At 40.7% G+C, this 15,546-nt stretch overlaps 1 protein-coding gene across 1 annotated transcript in view; it reads right to left on the reverse strand.

Moving 5' to 3' along the window:
* The window catches only part of TTC17 (tetratricopeptide repeat domain 17), a 74,576-nt gene that overhangs the window by 31,515 nt on the left and 27,515 nt on the right, over window positions 1-15,546 (reverse strand). The window contains 5 exon segments of the mRNA XM_066635195.1: window positions 6,829-7,015; window positions 9,567-9,791; window positions 10,990-11,067; window positions 13,998-14,172; window positions 14,622-14,737. Coding sequence (XP_066491292.1) covers window positions 6,829-7,015; window positions 9,567-9,791; window positions 10,990-11,067; window positions 13,998-14,172; window positions 14,622-14,737 — 781 coding nt within the window.

The raw sequence follows: 15,546 nt of genomic DNA on the forward strand, positions 1-15,546 counted from the left end.
CTTTTAGTTGAAAAGCGGTATACAAATACTGTTAATAATAATAATAACTGGGCAAGAGGCACTTTTTCAAGTGGGTGCTCCTCTTTTATTTAGCAGGGAGAGAGTAAAAGGCCCTCCTCACCCCAGCAGTGTCTTTTCTAGTGGTCGTTCTTTTGCATCTTTTTAGACTGTGAGCCCTTTGGGGACAGGGAGCCGTTAGTTATTTGATTTTCTCTGTAAACCGCTTTGTGAACTTTCCATTGACAGGGGGTATATAGATACTAATACCCTTGTGCCAGAAGAGCCCAAGAGGTTTACTAAAGCTGTCTTTTAACATTTTTTTTCTAAGCCAGGATACAAAAAAAAACAAAAACTTTTCACAAGAATTACCCATTTCTTTTCCTAATGTGTGGGAAAAATGGTCCATGGGAAAAAGAGTTAAGGACCCCCTCTTCCAGTCTTTCACTCTAGATACAGTTTCCCAAACTATTTTGAATTTAAAATAAATAAAGGAAAACACAGCAAGGTATCTTCAGAAATCTCAGACTGTGTAGACTCAGACAGACATTGGGGTGTCAACAGGATTTAAAGCCAAAGTAGAACTTTAGTGTACTTGCCAATGTCATGTCAATTTCCCACAATTAAAATCTGTACCAATTCCTCCTACTGTCCTGCTGTCTCTAATTTTACTCTACTCCTGTAGACCCTATAAAGATGTCAGTAACCTAAAACTTGGCACATTTGTGAGAAATAGATTTAGTAATCTCCATTTCCTGGTTTATTTGAAACTGGTTCTGTCTGTAACACAATGGCACACAAGAATGGAAAGTTGGGCTGACGCCACAGTTTCATTCATGTAACCAGGCTGCTCTGAAGAACAGGTTCTAATGTAAAGTGAACAAAATTAATTTATTATAGTTTTATTTTCCAGTCTGTAGTTCATTTTTAAAAATTATCTGTATGAATCTCAACTAGAGAATAACCTCAGAATGAGCTTGAGAACATAAGAGTGCTTCCAGCTGCAGACTTATTTTTACTATATGGTTTTGCGTGGCTAAAAGCTGCATAAACTATGTTGGTTGTCCAGTATGATGCATTTTTAAAACATACTGAGTTGTGGGTTATCTTCTTTTGTACAAGCATAAAGCAAAATACGTCAACCAGCTCCTGTCTATTACATAATAGGTTCTGCTCCCCGTGAACACAGTGCTAAAAGTTACCCTTATGAAATATGAATAACTACTAAAGAAGCCATGGAAAAAAATCAGAAAGAATGCCTGTCTGCTAGATTTGAACATTATGTGACACAAAAGGTACAAACAAATACACAAAGACCAGCTTCCTAGAGAATGCAGTGGGGAGGCTGACAATACCATAAGCCCCTAAAAATACACCATTGAGCCATTAATAATGGGATAGGGTAGTGGCAGGGTCGGCTGCATTAAAAACCACCACACCCTGCCTCTTGTCCTCTGTCTCTCATCACTGGATACAACAGGGTTTTTCTTTGTGACGTGGATACAGAAGCCACAGTGTGTTCTGAGCACTGCCTGGAATGAGGCCCAACATGGAAGATGATTTCTAAATTTAACTCTCCAACATCGTCAGCAGATAAGAAAGACTAGAAAATGCTATTTGCAATGCCTCTCTCAGGGTACTCTGATGCTACGTATAGAGCAGGAGGCTAAGCAGTGCTGTGGCCTGAATTTCAATTAGTGCCTCAAAAAATCTTGACGTCCTTTAGAAGACAGGGAGAAAGGTGCAGACATTCAGAGCAGTGATGGCTTGTTCTCTGCAAACTTCCATGGGGTGTATTGTGACTTCTGATTTGTATTTCAACCTTCCTTTTCTTTTTCTTCCCATAGTAAGTTAAATAATTTTCCTAAATCTGCAAACCATCTTGTTTGATGAACCACTGTTGTCAGGCATCAACTTCCTAAATAATGCCTTGATTTTGGCCTCTTTACATAAATCAATTGCATCTTCTGGTCAAAGCAACTGTTCACATTAAAATGGTAGCTCTACCACTGTGAACAGATACTGCTTTATATCATTGATTGGATCCTTTATATTGGATCCTTTATATCATTGATTGGATGGGCAGGAGGTCTGGTCTAGAGGGTAGAGCCTCCGTCTGCCTGAAAATAACATCCACAAGGTCGCCAGTTCGAGGCCACCGGCACCGTGCGACCTTGAAGCAGCTGACAAGCTGAAGCCGAGCTATTCCATCTGCTCTGGGAATGGGAGGATGGAGGCCAGAATGTGAAGCCAGATCGGAATGAAACACCTGAATGTAGTGGTTCTTGAAAGAAAGAACCTTCTTTCAAATTGTAAAAATCCCTATTTAATAAGGGATTTAAATAAAGCCTGCCTATGTAAACCGCCTTGAATAAAGTCTTGAATAAAGACCAAGAAAGGCGGTATATAAATATCTGTTATTATTATTATTATCCTAACCTTGTGCTTCATGAATAAGTTCCTTCTGTTTGCAGGACAGTTGCACTCAGAGAGAGATTCCTTTCAGGAGCATAATTCTTCCATGAACAGAAGGAACTTCCATTCACAAGGCAAAAGGTTAGAATCCGATCTAATATTTCTTAATTCCCCTAAAATGATTGTGTAGTATTTGTTTCTTATTTAACACACAAGGATGAAAAACCTTTGATTCAGCTATGGAGTGAGAACCAGAAAACTTTATTTGGCTGCCACTTCATCCCAGAGAGATGGTCAATAAAGGTAACATTAGGTTATGTCAATTTTTTTGGCAGCTGCATTAACACCCAACAGAGATCCAAGGTCAACAACTTGGTCAGCAGCAAGTGCCCCATGAAGAGCATCTGGACTTCCTTTAACTTGTCTTTTTTCTCTCTTGTGGTCCTATCTTAAAATTCATCTAAATAGCTACAAGATCTACTATGATGTCTTCCCCCATCCTAAAACCAAGGCCCAATCCTATGCAAATTTATTCAGAAATAAGTTACTGAATCCAATTTAGTTTATTCCTTGCTGTCAGTATGATTGCAATCACAGATGCTGTGTCAGGATTTAGGATTACTAGATGCACTTCATATTTAGAATCTTATCTTGCTCTATCTTGGACCATCTCCCTAGTGGTTACACGTGCTTGGATAGCAACTGCTGCATGAGAATTCCACAAACATACTTTAAGCGTGATCACTTTAAGGTGATCAGGGCTTTTGCTGTTGCCAACCTTCTGTATTAAAAGTAGTTCTTTTCAGCTTGAGGTTCTATAGCAGGGGTCTCCAAAGCCCAGCCCGGGGGCCAGATGCAGCCTGCAGCAAGCCTCTATCCGACCCGTAGCCAGGCTCTTGTCCCCTGAAACCTCTGGCCTACTCAACTGAACAAGACCAGAGCTATGCTCTGGTTGTGTCTGGAGGGTGTTCTGAGGACCAGAGAGGTTGAACGAATGAGCCCATTCACTCATTCAAGTTCCATCTCTATTTATTTAAATTTTATATTTAAATATTTATTTCCGGCCCTCAACACCATGCCAGATATTTGATGCGGTGCTCTGGCCAAAAGGTTTGGAGACCCCTGTTCTATAAGCATAATTGTATGGTACTGCATTCTTGCTGAATAGTGCATTTTTCTAACATCTGGAACATTGTCAAGTACTCTGAGCCCTTAACTAGCAAGTGTATACTATACCAATTTTATTTCTGTATAGCACTAGTATAACTGTAAACACTACAGGAATATTTACTTTCACTACCGTATTTTAACAGTTACAATCTTCACTTTACCAGACTGCTAAATATAGTTTCCCATCACTAAAATCTACCCAAACGATTGCACTTTTGTGCCATTCTCATTCAGTAAATATACAAAGGGTAGAAAAATGCAGCGATTTTTCAAATACCAGTATATGGACACTTGCACAATGAGCACTGGAGTACAAAGATGTGTAACCATGCTAAATGAAGAGTTATCCAAACAGATAATTATCATTTGGTTATATGTAGCTTGTGACACCATGTAAAAATGTTGCAAAATCTTGCATTTCTGTGTCACTGTGTCTGGAAAATTCTCCTAAGTCAGTTCACACAGGTTTCTTCTCAAATGTGTGAACCACCTAAACCATCCCTGGGTCACACCCTAACTGAGAAACACAGCTATATGCAGACACAGCCAGCAGGAATTCCAATGACTTGTGAAGGTGGGAAATAAGAGAACATCATTAGAACATAAGAACAAAAGAACAGCCCCACTGGATCAGGCCATAGGCCCATCTAGTCCAGCTTCCTGTATCTCACAGCCGCCCACCAAATGCCCCAGGAAGCACACCAGATAACAAGAGACCTCATCCTGGTGCCCTCCCTTGCATCTGGCCTTCTGACATAGCCCATTTCTAAAATCAGGAGGAGGCACATACACATCATGGCTTGTACCCCGTAATGGATTTTTCCTCCAGAAACTTGTCCAATCCCGTTTTAAAGGCGTCCAGGCCAGATGCCATCACCACATTCTGTGGCAAGGAGTTCCACAGACCGACCACACGCTAAGTAAAGAAATATTTTCTTTTGTCTGTTCTAACTCACCCAACACTCAATTTTAGTGGATGTCCCCTGGTTCTGGTGTTATGTGAGAGTGTAAAGAGCATCTCTCTATGCACTCTCTCCATTCGCTGCATAATTTTGTATGTCTCAATCATGTCCCCCCTCAAGCGTCTCTTTTCTAGGCTGAAGAGGCCCAAACGCCGTAGCCTTTCCTCATAAGGAAGGTGCCCCAGCCCAGTAATCATCTTAGTCGCTCTCTTTTGCACCTTTTCCATTTCCACTATGTCTTTTTTGAGATGCGGCGACCAGAACTGTACACAATACTCCAGGTGTGGCCTTACCATCGATTTGTACAACGGCATTATAATATTAGCGGTTTTGTTCTCAATACCTTTTCTAATGATCCCAAGCATAGAATTGGTCTTCTTCACTGCTGCCGCACACTGGGTCGACACTTTCATCGATCTGTCCACCACCACCCCAAGATCTCTCTCCTGATTTGTCACAGACAGCTCAGAACCCATCAGCCTATATGTAAAGTTTTGATTTTTTGCCCCAATGTGCATGACCTTACACTTAGTGACACTGAGCTATTGTTGTCTACTATTGATGATTGTATCTGAGTACAGTCCACTAATCATGCAATGGTGTGTGTGACCAAAGGCATGTGTCCTATATGAATCAATCTTCACTTTAATTCACTTGTAGGAAGTGTTCAGCAGTCTTAAACACTGGAGGAATATATTTAAAGACGTTGTCATGTGTAGTTAGAAATTACATGAACAAGGTGACCACAAGGAGCAGAATAGCAGATAGCTCTTCACTGCTGTTCAAAGGTTACTGAAAACCAGGCAGTAGCCAAATTTTGCTGCATTTCAAGACCGACAAAAAGCACAATACAGCTGTCTGCATCTAATGTTTCATTGCAGGTAAAATTATCTTGTGTAAATATTCTTCCAACTACTGACATGTCTCTGTATAGAAGTCACAAGGCACTTGCGCAAAAGTGAAAAAGCATCAGAGAGCACAAGTTCTAATGTGTTTATATACTCTGAGAAGATTTATACTTCAATTATGCTCAGATATATTTGGAGGTTTGACTTTTAATTCCTATAAATCTTTCTTTTGAGCCCACTTAGAAGATCAAACAGAATGTTCATTAAAAATATTGGCTGCTAGCTGGTGTTTGCCCCTCTCCCTGGAAGTGTGCTTTTATTTTTAAGCCCCAGAAGAAAATCATCAATATCAGAAGTTGGAGTTACTAATATGTTTATTTTGCATTCTAAAGAAAACATTTCTCATGTTCAAAGTTCTAATGTTCTCACATTAGCAGGGGATGGACAGTACTGCCACTTTTGTAGTTTATAAAAGAAAGGAACAAAGCATGCAAAGAGCAACACAGAGGGAACAATGTAAAAAATGGAAGCTTCCAATGCTGAATCTATATTTTCCCTCTGATAGCTCTTGAATACTTCTGAAATGTATAATCAATATCACCCAGCAAATGATACATGAGGATTAGCATTGAAGACTCTGGGGTAGGTGTTAGACCTCCGTCCCATGAAGAGCCATGTGAATCAGAAGTAGTAATAGTTCCGAAGAATGACTTGGCCTTCAAAATCCATATGAGCATCTCAAACCCTATATATCTAAGAAACTATAAATGCTATGAAGTAGTAAGAATGCATCACAGTTTGAGAAGTTAATTCTGAAGACATTCGTTCAAGCTTTTCACTGATCTAGTTTAAAAAATGGTACACACATTTATTGCAGGTTCTGAAGAAACAGAGACTTGGTTTACGAATTAATTTCATGTTTCTAAAACAAAGCACAGATATACATCTTATATTCCTCCAGAAGAGAGCTGGGTTTAAAGTGACATTATCTCTGAAATAGATTTTTTTTTTTTACCCTTAAGCTTGGGTTTCAGTCTTGATATTTTCTGAATAAATAGTCGGGATATTAGCATGAGAACATTTACACAACCCTGCAGGCAATGTTCCAGATAGAAGGCCTAAAAATTAGTATTTTATTCTCTAGTTAGAGTATTAACAAAAGTGTTCTCTAGTTAGAAAAGACAGTACACAGACATTGTAGCAAAACTTAGCCAAGGAATAACGGGAAGAGAGTTTTGCTTTGGATTCTTGAGAATTGTTCTGATTTAATCAGAAAACATAGTTTCCTTTCCCGGGTGAACAAACAAATACAGCAGAGAAAGATCAGGTCATCAATGGGTGAGAGAGAGAAGGGGGGAAGGAGCATAGTCCAATTTCTGCAGGTAGCCTCACAGAGATAGGTTATTATTTTGGGGACTTGTTCAGCAGCTGCTTACCACTGCAGGTCAAAGATGTGATGTTATACAGAAATGGATAGAACTGCAAACAGCGGACCAGCTTCAGGCTCCTCTCACACTCCAGGCATTTTGTAGTAATATCCAGGGCAAGCCTGAAGGCCTGCAGTGCCCCGCTGACATTCTTCAGAGCCAAGTAGGCATTTCCTAAGCTCAAGGAAGTCAGAGGCTAAAGGGAGAAAAGCAAACTTGTGTCAGGCACAAGCCAAAATTTCACCTGTGCAACTTGCCACATTTTCAGCCATTTATCATTTGAAGACAATATCTCAAATGGAAAATATTAGACATATAAAGCCCATAGTGTAATTCCCTGGTCAAAGGAACAGGGGATTCTGCAACAGGCATTTTCATGTTCTTGGAAAGTTTGATTTTTTAAAAAACATAAACCTTCTACACAGCTGCAGTCATACAGTTCTTTCTTTAAACCTAGACTACAAATATGGTATAAAACATTTCCAACACAGTGAGACCTTGCTGTAGTTAGATAGATCCATTTAGGTGGCCAATTTGTCCCCTTTGAACATATCAATCACATTTTTATTCAGTGATAATCATCTTGGCCTTAAACACATGCGTCTCTTACCAAGTTCACTAATTTCACACACATACGTTAATTTCAACCCATTTTTATTTTATAGACTATTCACTGACTGCTAGCCACTGCTCCTGGCTAATCAGAAATCTTTGTACAGGATATTCAAAACAAGGCAATTATTCTTACATAGTTGATTCCAGTACTTTCTCCCTTTCACATATGTATTGTTCAGTGGAATAATATAACAGCATAATTATGGTTCAATTACTATAAAGTGTTGTATACTAAGGATCACATGTGAAATGATGCCCATGGAGGCAAACTTCCCCACCTCCTCTCAGCACAGCAATCCCCCGTGCTTGTTAAATTCCTTTCTGGAAGGTTGTTCCTCTACTTCTGGGAAAAGAAATGTATGGGGCATAAGTGCAGCAAAATTCAGGGGACATCAATGAAAGTTCTCTACCCACCAACCTAAAGAAAGTGTCTTGTTTGTGGAATAAGAACTGAGCATATAAGCTAAAGACTCTATTAAAAATTAAATTGTTCACATAAATCCTGTGGGCCAATGTACGGCACTTCCAAAATCAGGGGCACTCTATTATAACTCAGCAGTCTGTTCGGATATTTAAACTGAGATGCAGTTTTCCTAAAAGGTTTTGCATCCTGTATATCTCAAAGAGCTACCTAAACAACAGGTCACCAGTACAACTGCCAGGTGGAATTAAATGATATTCACAAGGATAAATCTTAATCTAATCAGTATTAATCTGATGACCAAATCTTGCATCTAATCAGCTTGGTTATTCAGCTCTTCTAGTTTGCAATCATTGCAAATTTTTTATTTGGAGGGGGACAGAGAGAATGCGTGTATGAAAGAAATATATAAATCATTTTTGATCTCAATTTATATGAAATATCTTCTTTCAAAGCTGCTGAAGCCATCTATTTCTTCATTAGCAGCATGCTTAACATACTATGATCACACAATTATACTGTGACTTTTGTTCAAGTTAGAAGGTGAGAGAAGGCCAGGAAGATATTCAAGATTTGGTGTAGTGATGACCACAAAACTGAGGGAAGAATTTATCAACTATCAGCCACAAAACTCACCATGTGGCTTTAAGCGAGCCACTATTCTTTCAGCTTCAGTCTCACAAGTGCAATATAGGGGTACTAATAGAGACAAGATGACTGAAAATTACTGAGATAATGCAATTTGCTGCAAACACTCAAAAGAACTGTATAAGTGATTATTCTAAACCGGGGTGTCCAAACTTTTTGGCAGGAGGGCCACATCATCTCCTTGACATTGTGTCGGGGGCCAGGGAAAAAATTTACTTTTCAAAATTGAATAAGTTTACATAAATGAATATATTAGAGATGGAACTTATATGAATGAATGAAGGTCTTGCAATAGCTCATGGCTATAAAAAGCCTTGCACAAAGCAAGGCCAGTCTTTGCTGCTGCTGCTGCATCTCAGAGGTAAACAGCAAGTAGTGGAGGAAGCCCTCGTCCCACAGCTCACACAAGAGGTTAAACAGTTGGCCATCACGCTGCGAACAGTTGCATCAGGCCACCGCGGGTTTCAGCAAGTTTCCGGAGGGCCAGAGGCTCATTGAAGACTGGGGGCTCCCTGAGGGCTGAATTGGGTGTCCTCGAAGGCCGCAAGTGGCCCCGGGGCCGGGGTTTGGGCACCCCTGTTCTAAACCAACTGTAATTAGTCTTCCAGAAGAGAAGGTTAACAAGCAAGAATCAGTTCATTCAAAGAGAATCTGGATTTCTCTCCCAGACTGAGTCGTCAATGGAAAATTGAGTGATTCTTATATTGTTTGAAAAATCAGATCTACAGTTTCAAGGTTTTTCTGCATTGTATTACTAAAAATGAGTGGATTAAAACAGAGCCACGAAGTGGCATGGCAAATTAAATAAAATAAAGCCAAGAAAAATTTGATTTAGCCAAGAAAAATAGGTGGAAAAAAAATAGCTATCCATGCTTTAGAAAGCAAACTGTGTGACATGAAATTGTCTAAATAGTTCAAACCTATTGTTTGGTACTACTGATAACTTTTGCTTTTGGGTTTGCATTTTTGCTCTGGAAACTAGCATTCACTTTTGTTTTACTTGTAAAGAAAGAGCACGGCAGTGCATTTTTGTTTAGTGCTTCTCAAACAGCAAACACCTCACCTCAGAACCATTGATGGCTAAAGCTTTTCGAAGGAGCTTGCTGGCATCTAGATGAAGGCCATAATGTATCAGAAGGTTTGCTAGATTGACTAAAGGGATATCCTGAAATTCACGTGGGGTCATGTTCAATGCTTTTCGTAAGCAAGTGAAAGCAAAGGTGCCATTTCCAAACGCACGCCAGTAAAGGCCAGCTTCATTGAGCACTAGCCACAAGGGATCCCTTGCCTGAAATTAAATACACAAAGAAAGGTTACCCACAGTTAAGGCCACTAGTTTCTTATTGCTTACCTAGATGCTCCTGCTCCACAGATCTGGAATGTTTTCAGTAGTTACTAGCAGAGGGCCATATACGCATAAAGCAACTGAACACCAAAGAATCTGACTTTGTAAAAGCCAGTTCCCAATATTCTGTCATTCTGTCCCAATATTCAGACCAATATTGGTCATTCTAGCATGACCAATACACAGAACACAATATATGGTGCTGCAGATAGAAGCAAGTTTAATTGTTAATGGCTGGAGCTAACAAATTACTGATCAATATCCCAAGTTGCTTTTGTACACAATTGGTCTTTTCCAGTGACCATTCTGCCTGACTATTATAATAATTACATGCCATTACGTAAGAAATGGCACCCAAATTCTTCTTCCCTTCTCATTCCTTTTGTATCATGTCTATTAGACTGTGCACCATTAAACTGCAGTCTGCTTAGAATGGAATAGCACTAGATAGTATTTAAACATGGAAAATAAAATTTATTAAAATTGTTTGAAAGTACTACGTTAGGTAGATATAAATATATCATTTGCTAGTTCTTTAAATATACTGAACAGATCATTTCTGTCTTCTTGCATAGCTCTTCTGTGCAAAATACAGAAAATCAGTACCCTCAGTATTACAGTTTCAATTTTTATCTGAGAGAGCTGTGTATTTCCTTAAATCATGGCATGTTAATACTATTGCAACACATTATAAAAACTTTCCTTGACAGATGCATTTATTGAAATTGCAGGCCCAGTCATACAAATATTAGGTCTACTGTACAACAATACTGATCTTAAAAAAAAACCCTTTCCTGTTGCCTTAAGCATTTGTCAACCCAAGGTTGCACAACCATCAATATAATCCTAACATTTTGATAAAAGAGGCCTGTACATTTTCAATCAGACGATGATTAGCTTGAAATTTGAAATATAAATTTCAAACAGCACTAGCCCCTTTGAACTCTTTATATTCTTTCTTTGCCCATACTAATCACCCTAAGACCATTCTATTTTTTTTTTTAAACCAACACACTCAAGTAGAACACCCTGAATTATTAAACATACGATGGTACTGATGGATTCTAACAAAAAAGTCATATTCATAAATACTCTTCAGGCAGGCAAAAAACCCCAATGCAACCACTGGAGGTGGACTCACCTTTACAATGGCAAGCTGGATGAATGAGCCTATTTGCTCCTGTGTAACTGACTCATTATCGACACGGGAATATAAGACCTGGACAAAATAGAAAGGCATTTAAAAACAGTCATCTGGAAGTACAAACAGTATTTACTGCAGAAGGCCAAGTTCAGTTATTCAAATTTAACTGCTGTAAGGAATTGCTAAGTCTTTGAGAACAAAACGAGAAGCCAATGGAGCCTATTTTCATATTATGATGAGTCACAGTAAATTGGCAGGGCTAAAGTCAATTGTACAAACTAAGACTGCCATGTTAATTTCATAAGCTTAGTAAAGATTCAGTTTGGGCCCAAGGAATTAATGAATACAAACAGATGATGTGTTATGCTGGCAGCCATGGGGTTTAATGCATCCTTAACAGACTTAGAACTGAAAGTTGGGTCAAAAATCAGACCTGTCTTAGTTGCATCAAGGCCAACAGCACAGATGATAAAAAAGTATCAAGTGATGATGCCAATAAAGGTTGTTGGAGTGAGTGAGTATCAAGTCAACATCCAATTCAAAACAGACAAAAAATATACCCCAAAATGACTTGCTTCCACAAAAGTTATGACTGCTTGCTTGGAAAGGGGAAGTTGGCAAAAAGCATTTACATAGCACTTTAGCGAGTTTGAAGTACTTCATGTACATTTTCTTGTTGCAATCTTGACAGTATTACAGATTTACTGTGTGTACAGCAAGAAGGCTGAGAGATAACAGCTTGCCTAAGGTCACCTAGCAGGGTTCATGTGCACGTTCATGTGCCATAAAGCATGTTTGCAAGCTCTAAGCAGTGGTCCAGCAATGGGCGAGCGCTGGTGGAAAGCCAGTGCTCCACCACTTGGTGTGACCCAAACTGCTGGGCGGTAGAGAGGTAGGTGGGGGCATGGGGGGAGACAGAAAGGAGGTGCATTGGTGTCACTAGGGGTGTGTGGGCCGCACCAGGTGACACGACCTGGGGGGAGGACACGCTAACATCGCGGGGTTAGGAGTTACCGCATCATGCCATACACTGTTGGATGCGGAATGGCCAGCGGACGGCAGTGCAAAAAACAGAATTGCAATAGCTCCTTTTGTTCAGAAGTTATGGCTACAAAACTGGAAGGAAAAAATGCATGGAGACTATTGAAAGTGAAAGTGAGCATTATCGCGCATTTACTTGTGAGTAGGCATACTTGCCATAGTCCATCAGAAAGGGCAGGCTGAGAGGAATCCAAAAAACACCTGAGAGGCTCCCCCCTCCCAGCTGCGAGTCTGAGCCCAAAACGAAGCCATGTGGCCGCGTTCACTGGCGAGTAGGCGGACTTCCCTTAGTCAAGGCAGGCTGAGAGGCTTCAAGGACCTCGGAATAGTCCTGATCCAATGAATGCGGACCCCAAAAACACCGGAGAAGGAGGTTCCTACCTCCCAGCTGCCTCCCTCCCAGTCTATGGAGCCCTATGGAAAGCAAAGCAGCCTCACAGTCGCGTTTACTCGTGAGCAGGCAGATGTGCCTTGGCTGGTGGTCAGGCCAGGCAAAGGGGAATGTGAGGAAACCAGAAGGGTCCTGATCTGATGGAGCTGGAGTGCAACAGAAGGCCTCTCCCCCCCTAAAAAGAGGCTTGAATGGTAAGGGGAAAGTTTTCTGTTTTGCACTTGCAAAGTCAGGTGGGTCTTTATTCTGATATGCCTGAAATAGAAGAACTTTAAACTGGGCACTGGGGAGGGCTGGAAACCTCACTGATTCTTTTTGGGGATTGTTATTGCAGGCAGACTACAGAGTAAGCCCCATTGACCACTATGGGACTTACTCCAGAGGAGACATGCATAGGATTGTGCTCACAGGCTGCAATCCTACCCACACTTTCCTGAGAGTAAGCCCCATTGACCACTATGGGACTTACTTCAGAGTAGATTCACTTGGTGGAACAGGACTGGCTCCCCCTTATTTAATTATTTTATTTTAATTTAATTATTTATAATTATTTATTTTAATTGCTGGGTCCTGGACAGATTGTCATTCTAAAAAGTGGGTCCCAGTGCTAAAAGTTTGAGAACTGCTGCAATAAATTGTTAGTAAGTTGACACGGGGTATGTGTGTGAGAGAGAGACTACAAGTTTTCAAAATCACTAAAATCAGAATTTGGAGGAACAAGACCATCATGTTATATATCAATCAATGTGTAATTTCATGCAGAATGCAAAGAAACAATCCACATTGAAATATTTGTGTTCTAACAAAAGATGCAGCCAAAAAACCAGTGGGGGTGGGGCGATGGTACATCACCATGCCTACCTGGGGTGTTGCCCCACCCACTGCATGGGGTGATGTGCAGGCCTCCCGCAGTGGGTGATGTGAATCCTAGTGACACCACTGAGGAGGTGTTCTGGGGTGAGAGGAGCTGGGGTAGGGCAGGGACAGGACAGGGTAGAGGCATGCCAGGGGAGGGAGTGAGGCAGGAGGAGAGTGGGACTGGTGCAGATTAGCTCCACTGGATCCTGAGTTCCATGTTCAGCCCCATGGACCGACATGAACCTCTCCAATTCTGAGGCAGCTCCAGAGCTGCCAGAATCAAGTAGCCCCACTGTGTGGCTACTTCCTTTACTTGGGGGAATGGGACGAATGCTTCCTTCTCCCGAGGAGGCGGCGGCAGCAGCAGCTCCCCGGGGTGTGTGGGATGCCACAGCAGCTGTTTTCACTGCTGTGCAAGCCTCATGCTCTGGGCCGCTCAGGATTGGGCTCCCCATGTGGAAAAAAGGATGCTGCTTTGAGTGCTTTGCGGGTAAACAGGCTACAGATTGGGGGGAAAAATTAACAGCTCCCCTCTCTCAAAGGTTCAACCATCTCCACAATTTGGTTTTCAGTGGAAAAACCTTTTGGTTCCAAGAACTTGTCAAGTCTGAAAGCAACTACTTACAGAAAGGCAACAAGACGAAAGTTAACACTTACTACTGATGAAAGGCAACAAGAAAGTTAACAATCCAGTAATGGGCACACAGTCACTTACTTGCTTTGCATGATCATCTGGCATCTTTTCTTTCAGATCCAGATGACCGTCAAGCTCTTCAATCCACAAGTACAAGGGATCACTGTTATGGGCATCAGTAACAGAAGAACAATCTGGTTCATAGACCTCTGTCTGTGCATGGTCCTCCTCAGGTCTGCTGAATATTGACTCAATTCTACAATCAAAATAATCAAGTATAAACATGTGATCTAGACTGCAGTAATATGAACTTGAAGTAGCCAGACCAACCACAGCTAAATAACTCCTTGCAGAATATATGTTCTTTACTATCTGTAGAACAGCACAACATTGACAATCCTGGTTTGAAGAGCTTGCTCAAACCATGGTTTGCTGGTTTGGACATAATGGAAAACTATGATTTGTTTAGATTCTGAAGCAATATACTAAGGCTTATGCACAAAGGGAGAAGGAAGCACTTGAGCCTGAACACAGTCATTCTCCATTGTGCAACATCACTACAGAAACACTGAAAAAGAAATCTTAAGCAGTGCAATAATCTGTATGTTTATTACAAATAAGTTCCAGTGAACATGTTAGTTACCCTAAGTAAGAGTGAACAGGACTGCAGTCTAAATTTCACTTTTCGAGTTGATCCACACTTACCTTTGCCCCCTGTTTTCTGGTTGCAAGAAATAGGTTGGAAGTTCCTCTGGGGACGGGATAGTTGGATACGATTGTATACAATCTAATCTTTTAGGCCACAGAATATTCTGCTTGCCCTGATTAAAGAGAGAATATACCTTAAATTATCAAGAAGTTTGTTAATTGAATTACATGATGATTTGTTAGCTACTGTAACACATTTTAGAGATCATAGAAAATCATAGCTCCTAAAATTTCTCTGATTTTGTTTTTCAATTATTCTCAATTTATTATGCTAAACTTGCTTAACTTTATGCTATGCTTAACTTTAACTTTATGCTATGCTTAAGTTTATGCTAAACTTTTTATGCTAAAATTATCTTGTTGTAAGAGGCAACTAAACAGCCACCGGGTATTTGAGGCTTGTCAGCCTGGGAAGGCAGCTCATCTGAGAGAAGGAAAACTCTGATCCCAAACCTCCACTGCCTTGAGGCTACATCCAGTTATGGAAAAGGCTTCAGGAGTCAACCTCGAGGCAAAATCCAGAGCCAGAGTCCCTGAGGTAGTTCATGGCTGAACACAGTCACGTTCTGGCAACTCCTGCGACGCCGCTGGAACCAACCGTATTGGCTTCTGCCTTTCCATTGGACCATTTCAGCGATGTGGAGAGGGGGGATTTGCTGCATGGGTAACAGTCTATCCTCCATATCTACTTTACCCAGGCTTCGTGCACTGGAGAGGACACTCTGTTCCAGAACCACTTTTCAGCGCGCGATACCATAGTCTTCTAAGACTGAAGGATGCCAATGTAAATGATGCTAAACATGCTTTTCATAGCAGCAAATGTGTGACAAATGTCAAGTGATTGTTATGTAGTTCTGAACTTTGCATCAATTTTGCAATCATAACACATTGTGATCTGCACGGTATAGTAAGTTATGAAAGT

The sequence above is a fragment of the Tiliqua scincoides genome, chromosome 1, assembly GCF_035046505.1.
Source record: "Tiliqua scincoides isolate rTilSci1 chromosome 1, rTilSci1.hap2, whole genome shotgun sequence".
In the NCBI taxonomy this organism is placed as follows: domain Eukaryota; kingdom Metazoa; phylum Chordata; class Lepidosauria; order Squamata; family Scincidae; genus Tiliqua; species Tiliqua scincoides.